Source organism: Onychostruthus taczanowskii, unplaced genomic scaffold (assembly GCF_017590055.1).
Source record: "Onychostruthus taczanowskii isolate IOZ18803 unplaced genomic scaffold, ASM1759005v1 scaffold95, whole genome shotgun sequence".
In the NCBI taxonomy this organism is placed as follows: domain Eukaryota; kingdom Metazoa; phylum Chordata; class Aves; order Passeriformes; family Passeridae; genus Onychostruthus; species Onychostruthus taczanowskii.
This window is the reverse complement of record NW_024507546.1, coordinates 738,284-764,855: the sequence shown is the minus strand read 5'-3', so window position 1 is coordinate 764,855 and position 26,572 is coordinate 738,284. Positions and strand designations below refer to the sequence as shown.

Below are 26,572 nucleotides of genomic sequence, written 5' to 3'. Positions count from 1 at the left end.
CACTAAATAAACAGGGGAGGTCTCAGGGGAGGATACAATTTTTAACCAATCGGGAGAACTGGGGGTGGAACACAGGGCGGGGAAATACAATCTGTAAAACAATGGAGGATCTTAAGTAAAAAAAAAAGTGGGGGTTTTTTAACTGACAGGGAAGTTTCTAGCAGAAGGGGCAGGTTCAGGGAAGGACTGACATCTGAGGAGGGGAGGACCAGGCAAGGTTTTTGGGGAAGAGGGTAGGGACCGGAGGGATTGACAACTTGGCTGGGAATGGCCAGGCAACAAACAGAAGGACTGACAGTTAACCAAACTGAAGAACAATGAGGGACCGAGTCTAAATTTAGAAACCCAAGATACAAAATGGGGAACCCATGCCACTCCAGAAGCAGGGGGAGGAAAATATAGAGGGATTTCCAAACCACAAATTAAACAGTAAAACATGCCAAATAAAGAAAATACACTGCAACAAATGAGGCTGTAAATTGAGGTTTATTCATTTCTTCCATAATTTTAGTTGGTGTGTCTGCAGAATAGCTGTCAAAATACAAGTATCTGACTCCACTAGGAGTCTTTATCTTACTATGACACTAGTATAACTTATTGTGGCCTAAACTATCAGGACTTTTTCCTATTTTATACAAGAATTGTGGTTTTTTTAGTTGTGTTTAGGGACAGATCACATTTTCATTACACCACTGCCATTTCAGATCATATACTTCAACTTCCCATTTACCAGCATGGGCATAACCCTGTAGCTGGGCTCTATTCTCCAAAGAAAGCTGAAGCACCCCACTGCCACAGGGTTTGTGCTCCCTGCAGCCCTAGGATAAGCTCAGTGCAGGCTACAGCTCTCTGGAGCAGGTAAATCCCAATGGCACCTACAATAGAGTGCAGGGAAAAGCATGAAGCACCCCAACTGCAATTCCCCAGCATTTCATGAGAGTACATATGGGGAGCTCCCATGTTGCCATCATATTGCAAAAGTTCCATACTGTTGTCTCCTTATTGCAAAGGTTTCATATATTCTTGGTGTTTTCTCATGGGCAGCTCTTCAGAGCACTCTTTCTTCCTCACAAAGTAGCCAACTGACTCCAGTTCCCTTCTCAACCAGCCAACCCACTCTTTTATAGCACTCTTCTCATTGCTTACAGCTGTGGCCTGTTAAAGTCAGGCCTGTTTCTAAGCTTTGGTGATTGGCCCAGCTGCAGCTCCTTAGGGGTGAGATTACTTTCTGCACTATCTTTATTTTCTTATATTCTATCCCCCCACACTCCCATCTAAGCATCCAGTTACAGTTCTACAGATAAAACTAATCAGTTTCTGACTAAGCTACTCCATTCTCCTCTAATATTTAGCTGCTATTCTGTATTATTTTATTGGCTCCTTGCTGAGGGGTGTGAAATTAGTTATGTGCAGGCTGAGAGAGGGCAGCAATAGAAAAATCCTTAGTAACCTTAATTTTAGCCAGTGGCTAGAGCAGAATGACTTGGGGGACTCTGGTAATGAAGGAATGACATGGGGTAAAAGGCTTAGAAAACTAAAGGGGGAAGTGAACGGCAAAGGTACCCTGATGTGGCACTGTGTTGAAAACAAAATGCAAAAAAAAACCCAGAGGTGGTTTGTTGTGTTTGGGGTGTTTTTTCCTAATTTTTAAGCTTTAGAAAGTACAGTTAGTCGACGGAGAGGCTAGGACAGCAGCGATGTGCCAATCCACAGTATTGCTGTCCTGATTTCGTTATCACTTGTCTCAAAACTCATCTCTCCATACCTCAGTCTTTACATCCTGTTCACAATCTCACCATCCTAGAAAATGTTGAACGGCAGAGGACACACATCCATCTCCACAGTGAGCAGAAAGGTTCATATACACTCATTTGTTTCCTCCAAAGTAACACTTTCATCCAGTCTTTATTAAAATATCAATTGACTAGGAAAAAAATCACTTGTGAAAAGCTGACAATGGCTTTTACTCTTTGGGAAAATTTTAGCAGCCTGTAAGAGAAATAACAGCAAGGTCCCTTCATACAGACACAAACAGGTCATGGAGAGGTCATGGAGAAGAAGAATTTCAATGAGCTGCTTTCATGGTTTGAAAACCTAATTGCCAAAGAGACAGCAGCCACTGTGAGGATGGCTCCCTGCAAGAAACAACACAAGAGAAACAACTGGAAAAGAATAAAGGAAGGGGAAAAATGAGAGGGAAGGAAAGGACAAACACTAAGAATTGGCACTCCCACCCATCAAGCAGGTGAAGGCTGCCAGAATTTTCCATCTGGAGTTCCCCTGCCCCATTGCAAGCCAGCAAGGGCCTGGCTCCAGAGCTGTAACCACATGATTGGGGTGACAAAAATGTCAGTGTGATCCTGACAGGACCAGTTCCCAAGGAGGAGAAGGAAGTTTGACAGCAGGGACAGCTCTCCAATTCCCTGTCTCAGGCTTTACAGGCAGTACCAATCTCATTCAGTGGCTTGATCCTATTAATGAAAACTTCTGTGCATCTGCATTCCCTTAAAGTCACCCTGGTAACTCTGCACCTTCCACCTGCAGTCCTCTCCACACAGCCTTGCCACTCCACCTCCAGAAATATGTATTTTTATGGATGAGTCTGGGTATTTTGGAAAGAGTAGATGATGGAAAGATGACAGCAAGCAGGAGTTGGGAACCCTTCAGATCTGTCCCACTTCCCAGCTACTGCTGTGACCCAAAGCCACCACACTACTGGCCTAGGGGACATGGAAAGCAACAGAAGCTCCTGTAGGGCTTTGGAAGGGACCTTAAAGACTGTCCAGTTCCCACACTCCTCCTCTCTGGAAGGGCAGGGGCACCTTCCACTAAAGCAGGTGTTGGCATATTCTTTTTGACTCTGTCACTTTATCACTAAAATGATGCCAAGGCTGTGGCTACATCTCAAGTGTAAATAGTGCACTTGTATACTACACCAATTTATGGAGTGGGTGTCTGAATGATAGATTAGTAAAATTCCACAGCATGTTTTAGGAATCAAACACAGAGCCTTTATCAAAGAGGTCAGACACATGAAATGTATTATAAATTTGCTCTCACCATAAAAAGCAGATTAAAACATTAATTTTTAGTCTCAGCATGTTTTTGATTCAAGTACATTAACCATCTTTTCTCCTCCGTAGGTTTTCAAAAGAATTACTTGTTTATAACAGGTGTAGGCAAGCTGGTGTTGGAAAGGGAATATGACCCTTTCTTTTATTAAATATCAAAGTCTAGACTTCTCCTGTTGGAAGTACAAGCACTGGATTTATTTATGTCAGAGGAGTGGAACACAAAACTCAGAACACAAGGATTAAAATTCAGCAGTTTCCTTGAGCAGTAATAGCCATCTAACCAGAGCAACACTAGCTAATCCTCCTAGCACTGGTGGCTTTTTCCTAACCCAGGTCATATGCCTGGAGTCACACACTGGAACTGAATTCTGATCACCAGCACAGGGCAAGAGGTTCAGGACAGCTTCCCAGGAGGAAAAGGCTGCACTGCTACTAAATCACTGCCCAAGCCCTCCAGCCCCCTCACCCCTGCTCTCCACAAGCCACATCCTGGGTTTATCTGCTCAACAGCAATTCATTCTACAATGAATGCATATTCTATGTGTAGTGTTACAAAATTTTGCAAAGGAAGAATAAACTTCTCAGGTCTCCCACTTGATTCTTGGAAGCCCATTAAGGAATCAAGCAAGATGCCTATGGGGACTTGGAAATGAAAGAACCAAGTATTCTTTACTTAAGTTGTCCAGATCAGCACACACAACTAATATTTGCTGGAGAATCAAGTGATCTTGGTAGCTCATTGGCACCAAAGATTGTATTTTTCTCTGTAAAAATGTCACGAGCTAATTCTTGGTGCAGAAGGGATTGGTCTCAGGGCAGTTTGCACAGCTCTGTTCCCCAGCAGCTGTGCAGTGTTACCATTTCCAACAGACTTAGCAGCATTGCTATCTAAGGATCGTACCTGGGCTGAATGATCCAGACGTAGATACAACAAATTCTCCTCTGTAAATGTCAACACTCACACCCAGCAAGCTCTGCTTTCCCATTAACACACAGATGGAGGATCAGACCAAAGATCAAACATCAGAGTTACCCATGGCAGGAAATATATTCAGTTTAGATGGAAGCAAAAAAAAATACTGACGCTTTTTTTTTTCTAATTATATCTCTAGTTTTATGCAACATGACTTTAAATTTAAGTCAAGAGAGTAGATGGAGGTTTTGAACGGAGTTCTGATTTAAATCCCCCAAGGAAGATCGAAGGTGATCATTAATAAATCGTGGCTACCTGGATGCACACAGAGGAAACTGCTGGGAGGCTGGGGATGGAGGCTGGACAAATTCACCTAGGAGGGCCTGAGGAGTTTGAGATGATTCAGCTGTCAGAGGTGCTGGGAAGCTGAATTCACTGCTCCCACCCGTAGTGGCCTCTAGCTCCACCAACTTCAGAGTTCAGCCAGCATCTGCCCACTTCTTACTGCAAAGTGCAGATGTGTGTCTCCCCCTCACAACATGCAGGACAAGGATTGGCATTCCTGCTAGCCAGAGTTGGTGTCAGGGCTGCAATTGGAGCTGGTATTGGCTTAGCAAGGAAATAGGGGCATCCTTCTACAGCTGTGCAGGAGAACCCACTGTTCCTGCCCAGTCTCACACCAGCATATCGTGCTGAGTGCCTTTTCCATTTTCGAGCAAATGAGCACTTTTATAGAACACTTGGTAAGTTCTCATTTCATTTTTGCAAACTATTCATTTGTCATTCAGTTCATATCCTCAGTCTGACAGCACTGGCCACCTCCCTAAAGCAAGTTTTGAACTTCAGGTGTGTTTCAGCCCTCCCCCTCTGGTGGGTCTTTCTCCTCTCTAGTGCTCCAAATGACTTCCAGAAGCAGGAAAATGGAGAGGATGCAACAACTTTCAAAGTCACCTTCAGGAGCAAAGAATACAGGGCCCAGAATAAACACACATTTAATATCCTTGCAGCATTGGGGGGCTCAGAGAATACAGAAGGCAGGATCTGGAACAAGAGCTACAGCCCTAGAATTTCATCAGCTGTGGACACACATTTACACTTGCTCAGGCTGTGTATGTCAAACCTTGCATGAACAACATATTTGCTATACAGTGTTAACACAGCAAGTGTCAAACGCCAGTGCATGCCCAGAAGCAGGGGCAAACAGAGCTGGGAATCCAAAAACCACACCATGGTCTGCTAGAGACAAAACAAAACAAAAAACCCAACCCAAAATAGAAAAAAAAGAAAAACAAACAAACAAACAAAAAAAGGCAGCTCATGCTCTTGGCCTTGTTCTTCATGCTTCTTTGGTTCTGTATTTGGAATACAAGCAATACAGAACTCTTATTATAGCCTTCGTATCTCCATTCACAATATCTGTGGATACACAAACCAGAGACAACAAAACCAGATGGGAAGTATTAGCAATCCCCGGAACAGGATGAGACTGCACCTGCCAAAGAGAGTCTCCCACATTTCTCCAATTATAATGTGAACTTGGACAATCGAATTGCAACAGGAAGCAAAATAGGAACTACAGAGGTAGAAACTAATAATTTATTAAATTAACATGAAGAAAAGGGACTTCTGCTGCTGGAAGACAAATAAGGGCAAATAATGCAGAGTAAGAAATTCACTAGCAAAGAGCAGAGTAGATAATTTAATAGGGCTTTATGTCTTGAGGTTTTTATGATTATTCTGTGTCAGGAATCATCATTTTTTTGTTGTGCACTTTTTGTTGTACACTTTTTTGTTGACACTTTATTTTTTTTTTGTTGTAATATTTCCATCATGTTTTGCTGCCATTTGATGCGTTGTCTTTTATTGGATTTTTGATTTTGTTTTGTTTCTGTTGTTTGGGTTTTTTTTTTCATTTATTTTTCAGCTTTTTTCTTTGCTATATAAACCGCTCTTGTATTTAAAAATTGCAGTGGAAGAGAGTAATGGATTCAGAGGGGTTTCTGTTCTTCTTATGGTACTGTAAATCACTGGGAGAAAGACTAACAAAGAAACACCAGTAAAATTAGATCCTTGAAGAGTCTATATAGCATAGCTCTAGCAATGACTCCTAAATAATATTAAATTCACTCACTAGCTGAGGATTTCCCCAGTGAAGGTAAAGGACTTGAGAATGATGGCACCAGTATTTCTTATAGTGATCAGCTCTGTGTTTGAGACTGTGCAGAACAGCCAGAAGGGAGGAAGAAAAGAACAGATTTATTTCTTTTTACACAAAAGGTGGATCTCGGCATGGAGACCTGAGCCGACACACGTTATACTCTGTTACTCTGTTAATGTTAACATAAATAAAAGATCTTTAGCTTTCCAGGCTCCCAGCTCTGTGCAGCACAGCAAAAAGCCCACAGTTTGTGAATGCGCGGCATGCAAAATGCTGACATCACCAAAGCAGTAGTGGGAAGAGAGAACAAAAGGGAAAACAAAGGAAGCCCTAAATCCTCTCTTTCCCTCTCCATGTTACCATGTATTATGTACCCAACACATGTACCCAACCCACACATAAATAAGTAACAGGGATCTAGAACTGGAATAATACTTTTAGTTTTTAATAAAGATTTTACTTCCTTTTTCAGCAACAAGTTTGTACAGGAATGCAGGGATTATGTGCCCTGCAAGAGGTCAGACTTTGCAACCACAGCACCACCCATTAATTAGCCACATCCCTCCTCCCATCAAGAGCTGTCACCAAATTTTTCTGTGGAGTATTTTAATTGGAAAACTGGACTCATCCAAATGGAGCTTGTTTGTTTGCTTTTGTGGTGGAGAAAGAAAGAGGAGCATGCATGTACATTGATTCAGTGATGGAAGCATTCCCTTGAATGAAGGAGATCAAGATTCAGCTCCCAAGTCTGAACCAAGCATAACAGCCACTAAAAATATTTCATATTTTTATATGAGAAATATAAACTTTCATATTCAAGAGACTGACCCACCACTCTTCTGAGTTTGAATAGAGTGATCAGTGTTTCTGATTACCCAGAGAAATTATTCAAGGTATCTTCCCACAGAAACAAGCTTGCTTTTAATGCACTGAAAGTTTTTATGAGAAAGGAAAATAGCTTTGCCTCCAGCTCAGCTGCTGTAATTTCCCTGTCACTGGTTTAAATTTTAACAAATTCTGAATTACTAAACAGTTTAAGTTTTGTGTAAAGTTACTAAACTTATAATAATTCAACTTTTTTAGTACAGAAATAATGATTTTTCAAAAACAAGGTCTTATATCTCTACAGTTCATTCTGCATGAGAAGCTGTAGGGCAGCCATATAATGAAATGTGCCAGTGTCATTTCCAGAACCTGCTTGCTGCAATTACTCAAACTTTTGCTAAGCTGGACTGTTAGCAATTCTATTCCAGGTAAGTTTGCGTGTTATGACTCACCTTCAGAATTCACAGGAAAATTCAGAAGGCCTCCCTCTGCTAGCAACTCCAGTGCCAGGTTAACATTGTGCAGCTGTTGGAGAGAGACAGATATTAATATAGCTGAAAATATTTTCTAATCAACAGAAGATTTTAAAAAGTATTTCTCTAGTAGCTGAAGATGTTGATTCATAAATATGTACTCATATTCCTCTCCTTAGTTTTGATGAAGTGCTCTTCAGAATTTTTACTAATTATCATATAAAACTAGATGTAAAATCCGTCTCCAGCAAAACATATCCCATGAGGTGGGCAGAAGAATCCGTTTATTTAAAAATAGACCTTGCATGTGAAAGACTTGTGTTAATCGGGAAAACAGGCTAGATTCCTAACTGGATCTAATGGATGCATGGAGTCTATTTCTGGGTATTTTTAAACAATGCCCATATGCTTACCACACTTGGAACAAATGAAAAGGGAAAAGTTCTCTATATTTCCTTCAGAATTTCAAAAATCAGGTATAATTGTTAGGTAGAAGTTTCTGCTGTACTTCTAAAGTGTCTATTTACATTAATAGTAGTGATGATATCCTTAATAACACTCATGAGGAATGAAGCCCACGTCTATGAATGAAGACAGAGGTTTTTTTCTCATTTTTCCTCACTGCTTTTTCTGTCCCTTCCCCACATAAAAGCAGCATCACACACATAAGCAGTAGTTGTAATCGATTTTTTTAAAGTAATATCCCCTTCTAACAGCTTAAGGGTACTTGTTTACTTGGCTGGTAATTAGCAAATTCCCTTCCTCTAAAGGAGTAACAAGACCTGAATGAACTTCAGATTTTCTCTTCCTGCCTTCCCTGAGCTACTGGGCAATTTATCCTTTGGGAGGCTGTTGTTCCCTGTTATGTTTTGACAATAAGCACAGGAGTCCCTCCCTGCATAAGCCAAGCAAAACCCCTGTGCTCTGAAGTGAAGCAACAGATCTGTGTTTCACCTGGTTTTCTGGTTTGCAAGTAACTGAGGCTGCCTGTTCGGATTCAGGTTTGTTTTCTTCCTTTGATAGTCAGCAGACAGGAGAGTTTAAGACCATGCAGTTCTACACACTTTGCTGATTGGAATGAATAAATCGTTTCCTCAGTGAACCAGTGCAGGCAAAAAGAGCACATTTCCCTCTCTCTAATACATCAGGGATTTTCAAGGAATGGCAACATGTGCATTTCAAAAAGCATCTTCAGACAGAAATACTAATAATTACCCAAGGAAGGGAAGCCTTGAAAATAAGGTGCTTTGTCCAGCTGTGCATTCTGACTCAAAAAAGCTGGACACTTTTCTAGAGTCTACAACTGGACAGCAGCCAGGACATCTGGGGTGTTTCAGCTCTGGGCCTGTTTTGGCAAAAGAACCAAATTCACACAGTTTTGACAAGCACACGAGCCCTCCATCATCATCATCATCTTCATCTCATGACTGCACAGATATCGCCCCTATTTTCAGCCTGAACTATTTTGTGATCATATTCTTTGTCTCAGAAAACATACACCTTTCTACATTCAGGAGCACCCAGAGCTGCACTTTACAGTTACTTGTAATTGCCTTTTATTTTTTTAGCAATAAACACCTCAAAAAACCCTGCAGCAAACTTGCCTACATGCAGTGTTAGATTCTTGCACTTCAAAATTGATCACCTCCTAAATTTCTGTCATGAAATTGTTTTCATTAGAAGGAACCATAAGGTGGATGCACCACACTGATCCCAACAGTGCATGTGGTTGTCACTCTTCCAAGAACAAATGAGATTTTTAAATCTCAGTAGAGGCTACATCTTTACACTTTACTGCACCAATTAATGTCTAAAATAACAGGGAGTTAGAAAGCACAGGGGAATTGAAAGACATGTTTTATGTACAAATGACAGCTGAACTATGGTTGATCGATATTTTTAGTTGTCATGTTGCTTTTCATTTTGTAATGAGCATCACAGGAGAAACAAATTGGAAATATCACTTTGGCAAACTGTTCAACAGCAAGTCCAGTCCTTGGGAGTTACTTTGCTAAAATGAAATTACTACATTTTGTAAATGTAGTACATTTTATGTAAAGAATTATACTGAAGCAGTACTCAACCCCTTTCTACTCTTCTCTGATGCCTGTGATGGGCAGGGTGAGAACTAGAAAGTCTGAGCTTTGATTTGTAGCAGAATTTTAGAGTTATCTCATTTCTAGAAAGACATCTGTGAGGCTAGAATAAGGCTGAACCAAAAGGAAAATGGTTATTTATGAGTTTTTAAATAAGAAAATGTTCAGTGGCTTCCTCTGAATAAAGCTAATGGAAATGTTTAAAATTTCTGTTCAACTCAATGGGAACAGACCAAACAATTTTGAAAACTGAGTGGAAGAGAAAGGGAAGAAAAATTACTCTAAGGAAATGCTTTGATTATGTCAGATTAGATGCTTCAAAATAGATGTTCTTGGACTAAAAAAAAAAAAAAAAAAAAAAAAAAAAAAAAAAAACCACCAAAATAACCAAAAAAAACCAACACATTTTCATTTTTTTCCTAATACTTTAAACAGTTACCAACTGACAGCAATGAAAACTTTTGCCAACATTTGAACCGAGGTGTCAAACAATTGTGCTTTTAAACTTTCTGATTAAAAGCTCCATGGGAATATTTATTTGTTAATATAGGACCTCTGAGAATTTTCATAGCAAATAAATATTGCCCAGGGGCATTAACTCTGTCAAGGTTGGGAAAAAGATGAAAGCTTCATCTGTGAGGGAAAGCCGTAATGCAAACTGTGCCAGAGGAGAGATTTTCTTCTCTGGCAGCTCTTAAGCAAAAAAGATGTGACACATTTCACTTCCAAAGATTTGAGCACAAAACAGGAAAAATAGCTAGAGTTTCAAGATTTTCAGAGCTACTCAGAGACCCAAATGAATAAAAGCCTACTCGCACCAGAGACAATCTGAAAATACCTCAAATATCTCAAAATATATCAACATTCCAGACCTGTGGAGGAGGCAGCCCAGCACACGCTTCCTTCTGGCTGGTGACAGGTTTTACTTTTAAAGCACAGATGAAATCTGCCTGGTAGAGGTGGGAAAAGGTGCAAGCAGGTCTGGCTGAGTATGTTACAGCCCCCAGCCTTGGGGGAGGAAAGGAAGAGCTACCCAAACACAGAAGGGGCCTTCAAAATGTTCTGGCCATGTCTTGATTAAGGTATATTTTTAGGGCAGCATAAAGGAACTCACAGGGATCCAGTTCTGCTATGCAAGTCGTGTCATCCTCTTCAAATCCTGTTTGCAGGACAGACTGGTAGAAGAGAACACACCCATTTCACAGCACAGAGTCCTGGAATTCACCAGAAGGCTGCAGAAGCATGGCCAATGCCAAACAAATGCAAGTAACAGGTGTCTGCCTCCCATGAGATGCGTATTTTGAAGAGGACACCAACCTGTTCTGAGATATTCTGACAGCACTGAGTGCCTGTGTTGGCAATGCCCCAAAACCCCCTCCTGCAAACACTTTGGGCATGGGACTTCACACACAGCAGCAGCAGTGCAAGCAAGAGGCAGCACACACAGTTTTATGGCTCAAGCTCTGAATAATTACAGAAAAACCTACCATTTCCATGGTGCTGGCCGGAGTCAGGAAGAAATTCCTTAAATTCAGAAAGTAGCCCTCTAGTTGTCCAATTAGGAGAAGTAAGATAACCCCATCTGAAAACTAGATAAGAATTACCTGAAAATTATTTGGCTTTAGTAAGCTATTGCAGTAAAAGCCATTCTAGCAATAAAAAATTTTAAATGTTACTCAGGCAAGCAGACAGTCTAATGACCCAGCTCCCTCAACCTCTTCCACAGTGAACTTCATATTTAGTTAGATAAGGCTCCCAAATTCATATTTGTAGAAATACAACGTTGTAAAAGGACAGATATTAAAATAAACTATTCCAGATAGGAAAACACTTCAGATGAGCACAAATGCATAACTATAAATAATAGAAAATTGTGCCTAGTTATGTATGACAAAACACTTGAAAACCTTCTTTTCTTACAGTTGCCCACTGGAAAAATCCAGAAGAGCACTCCGTTCACCAGAGTCCAGGGTGCTCAGCCCAAATTCTCTTGCAATTTCATACACTAAAGAAACTCTAAAGGATGAGACTTTGAAATGTGATGAAAATAAGGCCTTCATACCATGAAGCAAATGCATCATTAACAATCACTAAATACAGCAATTCACTTGATTTTCGTTTTAATGTTCAGGAGACCTTTATTTCCATCCTGACAAAGAGAGCACCATTAAGAGCTGGGCAGACTCTGAAAATCACTCCCTGTAGCATTACAAGGGCAGCATTCAATACAAAGGCTGTATTTTTTCATTAATTATTAGCTTCAGAAACTTCAGAGACCAAAGCTTGATAGCTTAACCTAAACCTGGAAATCATTATGTTGCCAAATTTCAAATTTACTGTAATAAAAAGGAGAATTCCTAATGGTGAGAGGAAACACCCAAATGGCTGACAAAACATGGGTACCGTGCAGCTTGGAGCATGCTACCTGAGATTCGATGTCTTTCACATTTAATCCTAATTTTCCAACATGCTGGTCAACAAATTGCAGAAGTGCCTAAAGAAAGAAAAGAAAAGGAAGAAAGGAAAAAATAACTTTTTCAGTATTTAAGCTCAGCCTAACAGATTTTGATGTCTACTAAAAAAGTAAATTACCTTTTTTACAGCATGGCATTTATCTGGAGAACAGCTAAATAATTCATCAAAGGCATCATCTTCTGTATCAAAACAACATTAATTGGTTTCATTTTTAATAACTGAGAGATCAGAGCTTTAGTGTGGCTACAGAAGGAGAAAGGTATTTGCACCTTACAATCTAAGGAAGAAAATAGTAGCAGGGAGGCAGAGAAAGATGCTGCTTTTAGATTTATCGGAGGACAGGATGACAGGCTTCCCTTCAGCCTGACCACATCAGAGAAAACAATTTACTTCATTCAGCTCTGTAATTTTCACTTGCAGAGATTCTCAGTTTGTGCTGCCACCAGTCTGAGCACTGGCTAAATTTCACATTACTACAGTTTATTTCTTTTCATTTAGGTTTTTTTTTTACTCTGAACTTCTGGGATAAAACGCAGGGAGCAGAAGAACTGTGTGTTTTACTGCTCTCCTCAAATAGAAATGTCAGTTACACCAAATTTGCAGAAAAAAGCAGCCTCCTTCCTTCAAAAAACCACAAGTAAGATATGGAGACTCTGCCCTTCCTCTGAAAACTGAGACACCTCAAAAGTGGCCAGTGCTGCCACCCAGTTTAAAGTGGGCAAGAATCTGGTGCCAGCAGAGCTGTGTCAGAGAACTAGCAGGACTCTAAAACTTCCAAGGAAATTAGATCCAAGTTCCACCCTCACCTCCCCTTTCTGCCCTGGTGCAGCAAAAGCAGGATCCATCTCTTCACCCAGCCACAACCCAGCTGTGGCTCAAGCACGAGCAAAATATTTGAAACACCCCGAGCGAGGAGAGGCATTCTGGCAGCTCAGTTAAATGGAGAATCAGCTTCTACAGCACAGGAAAGCAGAGGCAGCTTTGCTTAAGGGAAATTCCTCCCAAAAGACAGCGACAGAGAAGCCTTCTTTGTGAAACGGAATCCTCAGGTTTCTCTGTTCTGCCTGTTGGGGGTTGCTGCGGGAGCAATGTCAGGGAATAGGTGAATCCGTGAAACGAATCAGAGAGAGCCCTCTTCTGGAGCCACACTTTGGGATTTCTCTCTTTGCTAAGAAAGCTGTGTCAAAAATAGAGAGAGAACATCTTGAAGAATGAATTACAGATTTCTCTTCCCAGCAAAATCAGCCCACTACAAGAAACACCTACTTATGGGTTGGGGGTTTTTTCCTTCCTTCTTTTTTTTTTTTTTTTTTTTTTTTTTTTTTTTTTTTTTGGTGGGGGTGGGGGTGTTGGTTTGTTTGTTTGGGGTTTTTTTGCTTGGGGTAGGGGGTGAAAGTTGAAGGTTTTTTTCACTATTTCAGCTCCCACTATAGAACACTCAGTGGAATAAGTAAGATATTAAGTTATATCATTTGCACCTCTGTAAAGGATGAAAATGCCAAAATAAAGGACACAGCAGAGAATTCAAACAGTTGCCTTGGTTCTCTGGGGGTGCAGTGTGCTCCTTTGCAGCAGGGAAGAGCAGCTCACACTGAAGCCAGAGCAATTCCCAGACCTTCTCCAGGCTTTGCCCACGGGGACACTTTTCACCTCAAGTATTTGCCAGCCCTCAAAAGCCCTATGGGTGAAAGCTCTGGGGATGTTTGACTGAGCTGCCATCCACGACCCAGTACCAGTGGATTTCAAAATCTCATTTGCAAACTGTGGGAGGGAAAGTACAAAAACCGGTAGCAACAAGAACATAGTTCTGAAGCCTTTATAAATAGTTCCAACAGTGAATATGGTCCATGCACAAATCCAAGCTGGCATTTTGCCTCCAGACAGGTTTCTTTTTTGGGTCATCAAGCCACCTTCATGCCATGTCTCCTCTCCCACCTGTTGCCTGTAGCCCACAGGCAAAGTGACCACCCATTTACCAAGCTGTATTCTGTTGGTATGAACAACATTAACAAGACATTTGGAGAAAAACACCAGGAAAAAATCCATGAATCTCCATTAACTTTAGTGGGATCATACTGATTTTATCATGGGGTAAAAATGGATCAGGACATGGTGTATAAAAGCACATAATGAAACATTGAACTTGGCAATGCCAGCACTTACTTGACTGCGCTTCTATATTCTCTCTGGAAGTGCAATAAAAAGCAAGAATTAGAAAAATGATTCAGCAGAGCTGATCTTATTCATAAGCTTTGCTTATCTGCTATCCTGTAAAGCAGGAGATAGAGGTCAAAGTGGCATCAACTTTAGGTCAGAGTGACTTTCCAAAAGGCATTTTAAAGTAGATTGTATATCTGTGTAGGGTCCTGGAAACATATGAGATTTTAACTGGCCCACATACCAATGAACATTTATTTTACAAGCACAATCCTCAATATTCTATTCCAATAAGCTGCTCATGATATTAGAGCTTGAAGAATGTTTTGGCATATAAAAATGATAGTAGGAAAAACCGTTTCTAGTTCTTAGAATGATGTGCGTGGTTTTTTGGTATATAAATGGTATCCCACTAAACTGCTTTAATAATGGCAGTAGCTCACACACTCAGCAAGCTAAAACATTTCTTTCACAGTAAAATAAGAAAAGAACTGCCTCTTTCTCTTTATTTAAAAACAAAACAGCAGCAAATTTAAAGTAGTTTTAAATCTTTGTGGCTTCAGAAAATTTCCAGTTTAGTTTCACACAGGTAAATTTACAGTACTGGAATTTTATTACTGTATTTGCTATGAAATTCCATGGCAATAACAAATGCTAAGCTTAAGGAATAATCATGCGTATTGTTTTATATATAGAATAAATAAAGGTATTGCACTATAATACCAAACTGGAAGAGGGGAATAAAAAAAAAAGGGAAGAAATCAGAGAAACAACTCACATGCATATACATGCCTGGGCTTACATCTTGTTCATCATCACAATCCCAGCTAATTTTTGTGAGGGGGAACACACCCACAATGTTTCTTTTCTGACTGACAGTGTAAAAACCAGATATATCCCCTCTTACTTGTTTTCTGTGATATATTCCACCACATTTGATGTCTTTAATTCTCTGGAGGTAGTCTGTTGAAAGGACAATAAACAATGTTGGGTTTGTCACAAAAAGACAAGCTTTCATGACCTGTTTGCTGCCTTAAATTATTATCAGAGGGAATTTGTTCAATAACACCAGTACAATTAGTACAGGTACTTTGAGAGATTTCTGCTTCCTTCTGCTCTCTTCAGTTTCAAACAGGAAATCTCTTACTTCCCCATCAGAAGAAGTCCTTGGTGTTTGCTTCTCTTCCCTTTCATGCAGTGAAAAACATTCTGTGTTTACATACACTGGTGGTGCTAATTTTTGCAATTATAAATTGTAAATAAACACAAAATAAATAAATATTATAAAATAAATAAAATATAATCATAAAATAAATAAATATATAATAAATAAATCTTCTCCTACAGTCTCAGAATTGATTTTAAGAAACAAAATAGAGGAAGAAAACATGCAGATATTCTTGTAGAGAAAAATACAAAAATGTGACCCTTACAGAAGGGGAGTAAAAACTCCCATCGCCTAAAGAAAGAAATATCTTCATTAAAAAAACTTCATCATTTATGAATACAATCTTCTATGTTACAATATTTAGAGACAGTAACAGCAGAATTTCTTCATTTTCTTCTTTACAGAGATCAACAACATCTGCTTTCAGTTTGGACCATTCCCGTGTTTGGCTGAGGAAGAAAAACAGCATAGTGCTTTTCCCCTTTTAAAGACAGAGTGTCCAAACTGAATACTCAATCTAATCCAACAAACTCAGAAACTGAAAAGTGTGGTTCACAGAAAATACCACTGTCTCTTTCCCAGCTGAACACACATTTGTCTTTCTAAGCAGGTTAGCCTTGTGAAAGGACTTTAGGATCTACTGTAACAAATACTGAAACTACAAATACCTCGATGGTGATTGTCTCCACTTGAACATTTGGAGGCAGAGCCAGGGTGGGTTCAAAGTGCTTTGCTATTGCAACCAGAAGATGCAATGTGCTCAGTAAGTCCTTTGCCAAGATAGCTATAAAGGAAGAAAACAATGCTCAGTGTGCAAAACATGTGAATTTCCCTTTAATATCATGAATTCTCCCTGCGCGGAGAACTCCATAGTCATAGAGGGCCATAACGCTGGTGGAACACCAGATTGGGGTTTGTATAATATCAAAATTTAGCAATAGCACAGCTTAAAAGAGCGACATACAGGGATGTTGAGAGCTCTTAAGTGATCCACAAGCCACACACTTAGAGGAGGCAGACCCAGGTGGGCTCAGATATTTCTGTCTCACTTTTGATTCAACTAGTAATTGAAAACAGGTTGTTTAATTACTGTTCTGGCAGCACATTGCCTCACAGCAGCTGTATAGCACAAGAAGCCTGTGATGGATAATTTTCTTCGATTTCACTTCTGCACCTACATTCCACACTCCATTTCAGCTGACTTTCTTCCAGTTGCAAACACTTGGCCACAACTTCCAGAATCACAGAGAGTTTCTGTCGCTGTTTTTCTTCTGTTAATGCAATCTTCTCAACATCCAGCTTGAGAGATCCTAAGTTTTCTTTTACAGAGGTTCCATGGGAAGAAGGATGTATTTTAACATCATTGTAGGGAAAAAGAAAATAATTAGAAACATAAAATGACAGCAGAGCACACAAAGTCTTGTTTTAAATGTTCAGTGTCATTTAAGAGCTCTGCAAAAGGGAGAGGACTCAACTCACTCCTTGTACTGTTATCCCCCAGCCCTAGCTCTTTTAATTTCTTCTACAGAAATCCAAGGGGTGAATCTTTACTGTAGATAATGCACAAAGTTGATATCACCTCATATATAGAAGAACTCCGAATTCATTGCTCAGGCAAGTAAACTATGAAAAATCAGCCAGTCCTGCTCACACTGCTGCTCTCAGCCTTCATGGAAAGGAAATACATGTAAAAGATGTCCCCAAGGAGAGTGAAAAGGGAAAGAAAAATGTATTAGGGACAGGAGAGATGGAGAAATATAAATAGGTAACAGGCTGCTCCAGGGGGTCATATCTTTATACAAGCACCACATAAAGCCAAAAGCCTCTTAGATTTTTACCAGTTCCAGAACCAAAACAGTTCTTTGGACCCAGAGCTTTTAAATATTTCTTTTCTTTTTTCTTTTTCTTTTTTTTTTTAAGGCCAAAAAACATATACTACAGTGCTGATTCCATCCAACGTTTCTGATAGCACCACAAGCCACCTTTGTGTTCCTGGTTTATGTTCCTCCTTCATTTCAGAAGCATGGAATTTCACACTTCATAGTTAACCTTTTTATTATGTCAACTAGCAGGTATTAAGAATTTCTTAGAAGTAAAATAACCATGCAAAACAATAGTGGGAATTTATTCAGAATTGTGATTATCACAGCTGGCCCCCAGTGCAGTGAGAAGAGATGACAGGTCCCTGCTACTGCGATTCCTGAGGTTTATTGATTAGAATGTCCCTCCATGAGATGTCTGCAAGAACTAAACTCAAAGGAGCAGCTCACCCAGGAGATGATGAAGTACCAGCCCATCATACAGGTCTTCCTCCAGACTTTTAACTACTATGTGTTCCTCTTTCAGAACTCTGTTGATCCACTCAGTCAAGAACTGCAGGGGAAAACAAAGCAATTAGAACCCTGCTGTTCAGGCAGCACAGCACTCACTCAGTGCTATATACTGTTTCACCTCTCTCTTCAGTCCCTTATCTCAGATCTTGGTTTGCTTTCAATCTCCACTTCCTTTGTGCTTTTTGCTTGTTTTCTAAAGGGTTAATTTTTCCTAATTATCAAGTGAGACAGACATCTTGCTACTTATATTCCGAGGAATTATGTTATACATCTCGGGCCCTCCTCCCACTTCCACCAGAGAAAAGGCTGCACAGTGCACTTCCTATCCCCTGTCTTCATCCCACACCACAGAATTCACACAAATTCAACTGCCAGGCAGAAGTCTGTAAGAAAAGAGGCTTGGCTCATTCTGTGGGTAGTTTCTTGTACTCGTCCACACTATTAGCACTCCTCCCTCTCATCTTCTGGTTTTGTTTTCTTTTTCTTTCTGCAATATTTCTGCACTCAATCCCCAAATACCTCCTTGGAACTTCCTTATGTGGCAGTCCTCCCACTGGCCTTCCAATATCCCTTCTGCCTTTGCAAAGGGGAAGCTGCTCAGGAAGCCAAGGTCTGGCTACAAAAGGAGAGGAACCACATGTGCTCCTAGATGGAAGAACAAAGCAGCTCCTCAGTGCTTCTCCAAGCATGTGTTTTATTCACATGTGTTGAGGGAAAGGGAATATGACCTGGTGAAGCTGAACAGAAAAGCAGTACCACCAGCTGGCTGCCAACATGAAGATCCCTCTTGTAAGAGGGAAGGGTAGTGCTTTTATTGCTGTGATTATTATGAGTGAGTGTCAATCCTTCTCACTTGCTGTAAACAGAGGAGAAAATTCGTCCCAGGTTCCTGTAAGCTTGCCAACATTAACAAAAATGTAAGAAGGGTTTGAAAAGAAAAGTCTCTGAGAAGCTTGAAACTGCACAAGAAATAAAAAAGCCTGAACTGGGAAGCTGTCAAACTGTAAAATGCACCTCAGCTAAGTAACAAGAGCAGAAAGCTGTGCTCTGCAGCTGATGCTTGGTGACACTTTGGATGTGCGAGGGGTAGAGCAGAATTCCAAACACAAGAGTCCAGCCAGATGGAAGTCAGAAAAGCAGCAAGCACTGCTGAGCACCCCTATGGCATCCCTCCTTTTCTCTCCCAGCTCAACACATCCTGCATCCCTCCTTTGCTCGCCCAGCTACATGCACAGCCTGCAGCTCACACAGTTCTGCTTTCTGCCCAGTTGTGGGGGCTCCACTCAGCTGCAGAGCAGAGCCTTATGTCTACAAATGAGCAAACAGGGAAAGTAGAAAAGGAATGCTTTGAGAAGCTTGCTGCTGGCTTCTGAGTGTAACCATCTTCTATTTTACATGCAGCTGGATATTTACAGCAACTACAGGGAGCCATTTCATATTTCCCAGTTCTCCAAAGCCACCTCAAAATGAAAATGCAGTGAAAGTCTCTCCCCACAGTGAGTTTCTTTACTTCCTTTGTTCTTCCCTTGAAGATTCCTCCCTGTCCCCGTCTCCATCCCAAATGTTTCTCTAGAGAAGCCATCAAATCTTTAGATTAAGAAGACAATCAAGGGGCACTGATGGGAACCCAGAGGACTTTGTCTCCCTCAGGACACAATTTCCATCTCCTCATCACCGCAAGAAAAGACATTAGACAGTGATGAACATCATTTCAGGAATCTCTGACAGGAAATTAATTAAGCACTGAAGCTCACAGAATTTTCATAACTGAGGAAAACTCTTCATTTTTGGCAATCTCAAAATAACAAATCCAGTCTTTCTGTACACAACATAATTGCATTTCGCAGCATCACTTTTCAGACTTTGGTATAACAATGTCATGAAAACCTGACACAAAATCAAATCTTTTTGATCAAATGTGCATGGATACCTAATATAGAAACACACCTACTTACATGTTTATAAGTGATACAAAATACAAACAACACCACATATCTTAAGCTGCTTTTCAGCACCTCTATAATGCAAGAATTGCTGGTCTCATAAGACACAGGCCACTTTTCTTCCAGGAAGTTTCATTACGTGGACTGTGCCATTAGAGAAATTGAAATAATGATCAAAAACACTGGGGAGACTTTCAAAATTAGATGGAAATAAAGCACTTGCATGTGGAATAGGACTCATCCTTCACAGTTACCATACAAGAGCCTGAAAGCTTTCATCCTGAATTCCTGGTGACTTGCATACTCTTCAGCCCATCCCCCTTCTGCTCTCTGCTAACCTTGACAGCTGAGCCAGCTGCTGGTGAAGGCTTGCTGCAAATCAGTAGAGCACTCCTAAAAGTTACCATGGGATCAGTGCAGCAAACCTGCACTGTATCACTCTTTAGTCACAACAAATGCTGACATGGGTCTGCTTGAGGTTCCAAGATTCCCAAGAATCCCTGGATTCTTGTAGCTGTCACCTTACCATCACAATGAAAGAGCAACTGGGTGCTTCTGGTGTGGCTCGCCCACACAGCCCAGGTTAGGAGAGGTGTCACATCAGAAGCCACTCAGGTTTGTATCTGCATTCCACACCCAGCAGTGCTCACTGCATTGGAAGCTTGATCCTGTATGGTCCCAGCCACCCTGATGCTGTGCTGGAACAAAAGTTTGGCTTCCTTTTTGTGAAGCCCAAATGCCAAAAGCAGAGCTCATTCTCATCTGTAGAGAGTGGGGGACTGGGGTCAGAGGTCTGGGCAATTTACAGGGCTGAAAGAGGTTAAAGAACCTTTGTTTGCTTTAGCACAACTTGAGGTGAGGGTTAAACAATGCAGTAAAAGAAGGGGTACCAGTTTCAATTCTTCCAGTTTGAGGTTTTTGCCTGGGGTCGGTTTTATGAGTTTCCTCTTCTCCCCTGTGGAAGGATGCAAACAAGATCCATCACAGTTATCAGATATGACTAAAGCAAGTGTGCAGCTAAATCTGCTATCAGTTTGATATTCCCAATATGGCTAATTACCTGATATAGAAACATTTATTTTTCATTTTAGCTAATTCCTTATGAGCAAGAAACTGGTATAGCAGACTACTAAACCTGCTGTTGGAAATTATGCTTCAGTGTACTTCAAATGAGTAAAATCTAGATGGACAATTGTAGAAAGAGGAAAACACACTTGGTCGGATCCACATGTGTGAAACTTAAATTTCAGTTAAAGAACTAGCTGGACTTTATGTTGCTTCTTCATGATCTGCCCCCAAAGAGTCAGCAGCCAAGTTACACACAGAGAGCTTACTGATTTCTGATACAGCCATGGGATCATTGCTGAAAAATATACAATTTTCATTTGTACAGCACATTTTCTGTTTGGCCCTTCAGGTGGTCCTTTGGCCTTTTTTCTATCCTGTTCATAAAGCACATACCTTTCACGATGACATCCTCAGCTAGGAATCGATCGAGTGTAGAAGGCTGTGTAAATGAATTTAAAAAGTCTGGATCCATTGTCTTTAATCACTCCTGGTAAACCGGTAAAAAAACATTGGGGAAAAGGGAACATGAGTAAAGGGACATAAAGATGAAAATTAGTGCTAAGAAAACAAACAAACTGAAAGGGGGTTTTTATCAATTACTATTTCATCACTAGCTGCTTTTAAAAAAATCTGAAAATATATTCAATGTGTGCAAAGAAAAAGAAGTTAAAAACAGTTTTCATTTTTTGTGTTAATCATAGAATGTAGGAAAAAAAGACCTGAAGACCTGAACTAAAACTTGTTTTAATCACATCTAATTGTATTTTCCTTGTATTAGATAAGTAAAATCATATTTCAACTGAAGTGAAAAACAAGCTTTCAGTCCCTAAGTATTCATGGATATCTGCTAGAAAATTTAAAAATCACCAGTACTTAAGGAGCATTAAATCAAGAATTCAGTAGTTAAATTACTAAGACAAGTTACTAAATATAAGCAGCTTCTTTTATTGGACCAGCTGGTACAGATTTCAGGAGACAAGGACAGTTATTGGCATCTGAATAGTCTCTTTTACAAATTCTAGTATAGAGTCATAGAATCAATTAAATTGGAAAAAAACCTCTGAGATCATTGAGTCCCAACTCCTCACCCACCACTAAACTGTGTTTCCCAAGTGCCACATCTGCATTGCTTTTGCATCTTTCCAGGGATGCTGACTCCAACACTTCCCTGGGCAGCCCCTTCCAGTGCCTGAGTGCCCTTTCAGTGCAAATTTTTTCCCTCATGTCCAACCTGACCCTCCCCTGGCACAACTTGTCTGCCCCAGCCTGGAGCTGCAGGGGGCTGGTGTGACCCAAGGCAGGACCAGGCCCTTGGCCTTGTGGAATCTCAGACCACTGGCCTGGGCCCATGGATCCAGCCTGTCCGGATCCCTCTGCAGAGCCTTCCTGCCCTCCAGCAGATCCACACTCCCACCCATCTGGGTGCTGTCCATCAACTGACTGGGTGCAGCCTCAATCCCCTTGTCCAGATCATCAGTGAAGACATTAAACAGGACTGGCCCCAGTGCTGAACCCTGGTCACCATCTGGATTCGACTCCATTCCCCACTGCTCTCTGGGCCCAGCCTTCCAGACATGCAAGAAGCAAAATTGTTCTTCATCGTAAACTAAATGCACACTGATTTAAGTGCCAGAAATTAGAACTACAAACTGCAACCGTACTGTGGCCTGCAGAGGTGAAAGAAATTACAGGAGGATGAGGGCTCCGGACACTTAGAGCAGACTATGGTTATAGCACAAGTAAGTGAACTCATCCTTCCCAACAGTCCAAAAATCTCTGGAAGTCAGAACAGAGCAGATGTCATGACCAGACTTTTACTGCTGGGCCACTGTAGGAGAGGGGATGCTGACTGGTTTTGTGCTTTTTCTAACAAAAAATTGCATGCTTCAGAGGGTCCCACAGGAGAATTCTTCCACTCCCTACCCGGGGTGCCCACATTGAGAGCTCTGTTTCTTAACTCCTCCTGTGAAATGAGTGGGAATGGCACTTTTAAAAACAATCCAGAGCATTTAAATGAGTGGCTAATCCTAGTTTTAGGAATGGAGTTCCCTCCATTCTGTTACCAGAGACAGCCCTGCCTGGTGCTGCAGGTGCCTGAAGTGAGGTTCTCCCACCATCCAGAACAAGGTACCTGCTGAAAATGCTGTGGCACAGAACATCTCCAAAGTGACATTCCTCTGCTTGATAGCTTTATACACCAAACAGCACAGTGCTGCTCTGAAGGCTTTCACATATTTCTTACAGGCACCGGTTAGTACGTTATGAACATGTGTTTTAACAGAGATTTTGCCAAAGTTGAGAGAATCTCCATAGAAAATAGTAGTTGGATGCTTTTACACATCAATCTGGTAAAGCAAATTGGTACAAAATTGCCAGCAAGGCACTAGGAGAAAGGGTCACAGGAGAATTAATTTCATTATGGTGGCAGCAAAACTGAATGCTATCTGTAAAAAGGTGCTTGTTTAAAAAAAATAGGAAAAATTGAATGATGTAGTGCCTGAGGAACAACTGAACTGTGTGAGATAAGACTGCCCAGATGAAATTAACTGAGAAGTTAATTAACAGAGAGCAACCCGATGGACAACTTATTTTTAAATTAGGTTTCTGACAGCGGTGATGCCTTGGGGAAGTCCATGTTATAACAGAAATTGTCTGTGTAAACCACAACTTACTCTCACTCAGCTTTGCAATATTCCATTTGTGTATCTTCTACTTCCTTCAACTATCAAAGTGGTGTGTGGTTGCCTGCCACACCCCTGGGCCCTTTTTGGCCAAGGAACCTGAACATCAGAAGCCACTCTAAAATTTGGAAACCTGTAAGGAAAGGCCTGAAATTCAGCATTTGCAATAAGGTAGCATAATACCCTCTAGGACCTGAGTCCTGTGTGTCAGAGTTAAAATTGCTCCCCTGGGTAAGATTAACTTGCCTAGTATCCAGTCCCCCCCTTTCAGTACCTTAGGGAAAAAAAACCAGAACCCCAAAATCTATAAGCAGTGTAAGGATACAGAGACACTTCCCCTTCAGTGTCCCCCTTAACAGTCTGCAGTTCAGCCTTCCTAAAGCAAAGCAGGTCACTAGGAGCTGTCAACACATTTACTCCCCATGAACTCCCTGCTCATCCCTTGAACATGTCTGACTCTCTCAGCCCTCAGCAGCAAGGAGTGCATTGTGGCCCTACATCACCTGAAGCCCCGTCTCCTGTTTCTTGCTCTGACCCACCAGCTGTCCCTGAAGGCAAAGGCCAACTGATCCACAATTTCACACTACTGTGTTAATGCTCCACGTCACTCCTGCCCTACAAACCCAAAGCCTCCTTGTCCATGTCTTTCCAAAACTGAGCTAAGACAGCCGACAGTTGCCCTTCCCTGGAAAACCAGCTGCTCATCCTCAGTGCTCTTTTCTGAGCTTCCTCCAGCATGATCACAGCCTTTTGGAAGTGCTAGGAATGAGACCTGCCCAGATTTAGAAGGGTGCACCGCAGCATTCACAGTGGTCTCTGCTCCTCTCCTCCTAAGTCCTGTTTGCTTTTTTCATCACTGCTGACCCTTTATTGGGAGTTATCTATTAGATCTCCAAGATCTTATTACTACATAGCAACACACCATTGAGAACACATCATTTATTGTATTTCAGCTCACATTTATCAGTATTGATTTCCCACAGGCATTTCAGAGGCTGAGAACTACAGTTCTCCAGCATTTAATAGACCCATTGCTTATTACTCATAATTAGCATCCATGAGCAGCCCTTCATGTGGCTGGGCAGCATATTGGTGAGGCTTGGTCCCAGGCAACAGCCTTTCAGAGAATAACATACTGCAGGAACAACACAAAATGGAACATGTCAGGGCTGGGACACCTCCTTGGGTGAGCTGTTTAATGAAAAACAGGAAAGGTCAGAAGAGTTGGTTCTCACATGCAAATTTCCATATTTGCTGCAACCAGCCCCTGCCACCCATCAGTTAAATTTGCTGCTCAGAGCTGTGGCTGACATGCTGGTTTTCCAGTCCACATCCTCCTGCACAAGTTTTTTTATCAGTACTTGGAATACATTGTAAGAGACAACTGCTTGAATACTGACTGTACAGGCATTTCATTACGACACCTTTAAATAAAATAGCTGCTTAATTATGGGCTATTCAAAGGAAATGGCATTCTCTGAATAAAATGCTAATTCTCTGAGAATGACATGGATATACAGGATTTCCTTTAAACCCAAGGGGTGTTTGATTTCTTCTGTGCCACTGGCAGTGGCTGCCAGGAAGGGAACTGTTCTTAGGTCAGGAGCTAGGCTATTGTACAAACTTGCAATGTCACAACTACTGATAAACAGCTAATTCTCAAGCTGGGTCAGAACTCACTTTTCCTCCATGAGTCTTCACAGGGTCTGGCTCCCAGATATCCCCAAGGCACCACACAAAGCACTAATGGGGGTCTCTGGCTTATAAATTAGCTGTAGAATACTCACAAGGCACTTTTCAATCCTACCAGACTCTTTCACTTGTTTCATTTCCTGTTTGAAAAGACAAAAGCCCTACTCTGCCTAGCTCAAATAAGTAGATCACACAAAGGAGAAGAAAAAAAACCAAATGGGAATGTTAATAGTAATATTTCCACCTTTGGGAAACCAGAATTAAAAAATAAATAAGGGTGAAAAAAGAATGCACATTGTGAACACAGTTTAAAACTTAGTTTCATTTCCCTGTGTAGTACCATTTCAGGAGCCATCTTTGCTCATAAGCATCGGAACAGATGTTATCTTAGTAAGAACAATCCACAGAGAGGCAGAAAATCTTCCAGTTAAGAACACTAATTATGAAAAAAGTGCCCAAAGGAGCCCCATTTTCCAGACTTACTATTTTCTCCTTCAGTAACTCTTCAGAAGCTCTTCCAAGACCTTGTCCCAGCAGTTAGGATGCAATTTCTGGGTGAGAGGGTTGAGCCCAGGCTTGGAGGTCTCCCATGCAGGGCAGCACAAAGCACACAAAGGGGAAGTGCCACAGTGCTCTGCTCTTAAAAACGAAACCATGGTCCCATCCGGAACTTAATTGTGTGTGCTCCCTGCTGCAGAGACTGAAATAATCAGGACCACAAGTGCAGGAAACATGCAGCCCTGCAACTCCTGAAGCACCAGAAAGTATTAAAAAGATATTTTTGTTCTTGGATAGCACTGCCCAACATGACTGGGCTGCTCTGCCTCTGGGATGACTCACAGAGCACTTGTGCTTTGTATATAATAAAAAACTAGACAAGAGCATGTTCCAATACACCTTTTCCTCATGATCCTTTGAGTATTTTATAAAGCAGAACAGCACCACTCTACCTACCCACCAGATGGAGAAACCTAGAAAATTAATTTAATCCTTAGAGAGGAAGTTAGCCACAACAGGCATGTCATGAGACATCAGTTGTCTCCAGCAGGCAGTGCTGCTGCTCTACCTCCCCCTTTCACATCACTGATCAAAGAGGAGGAGCTCCCTACAGAAACCACCTTTCCTGGACATTTCCTGCAGGTGTGAGTTGCATTTATTAACACACCTATTTTCCTCCAAAACCTGATGTAGTGACAAGTGCATGGAGTATCCAGACTTCTGTAGAACAGCAGGAGTCAATCCTGTATGAGTTGCATTTGATTTCATACCTATGTTGCCTAAAGATTTTTTGCTTTTTATACATTTTTCATGTATTTGTAGTTTTGCAGATGACTGTTAATACATGGTTATATAGTTCCTAAAATTTTCCTACCCTTGCTCTTAGGTTTTAGAGTAATAAGCAATCCCTTTTAACATTGCTGAAATTCTGTTGAGTCTTATTCTCAAGAAGAGAGCCTCTAACAAGGACATTTTGTTTTGCAACCAGAATCTGAGGAGACATCACAAGAAAATAGGG

At 41.0% G+C, this 26,572-nt stretch overlaps 1 protein-coding gene across 4 annotated transcripts; it reads right to left on the bottom strand.

Annotated features, from left to right (window-relative positions):
• Positions 1 to 991: 991 nt before the first annotated feature.
• PARVG (parvin gamma) lies at positions 992 to 26,572 on the bottom strand. 4 transcript variants are annotated; one of them, XM_041426847.1, is made up of 13 exons: positions 25,540 to 26,572; positions 21,077 to 21,170; positions 20,506 to 20,570; positions 17,610 to 17,712; positions 16,518 to 16,658; positions 16,008 to 16,123; positions 15,079 to 15,134; positions 14,178 to 14,200; positions 12,132 to 12,193; positions 11,965 to 12,033; positions 11,027 to 11,128; positions 7,423 to 7,495; positions 992 to 2,135 (listed from the first exon to the last, which is right to left on the bottom strand). In XM_041426847.1, exons 2-13 carry the CDS (start codon positions 21,153 to 21,155, stop codon positions 2,095 to 2,097), a joined length of 930 nt encoding a protein of 309 aa, XP_041282781.1. In that variant the 5' UTR covers positions 21,156 to 21,170; positions 25,540 to 26,572; the 3' UTR covers positions 992 to 2,094. The 4 variants fall into 4 exon arrangements, with proteins under 4 accessions (XP_041282781.1, XP_041282779.1, XP_041282778.1 ...); XM_041426845.1 differs by lacking the exon at positions 992 to 2,135 and adding an exon at positions 4,962 to 5,403 and having other exon boundaries at positions 23,356 to 26,572; XM_041426844.1 differs by lacking the exon at positions 992 to 2,135 and adding an exon at positions 4,962 to 5,403.

Bases quoted from the DNA above. Each gene is read 5' to 3' on its own strand.
- PARVG (XM_041426845.1), bottom strand. From the start codon at position 21,155: ATGGATCCAGACTTTTTAAATTCATTTACACAGCCTTCTACACTCGAT. The intron at 12,034-12,131 runs GTAATTTACTTT...TTCTTTCTTTAG, and splicing joins AATGCCATGCTGTAAAAAAG to GCACTTCTGCAATTTGTTGA. The intron at 7,496-11,026 runs GTAGGTTTTTCT...TCTCTCCAACAG, and splicing joins CGGCCAGCACCATGGAAATG to CTGCACAATGTTAACCTGGC.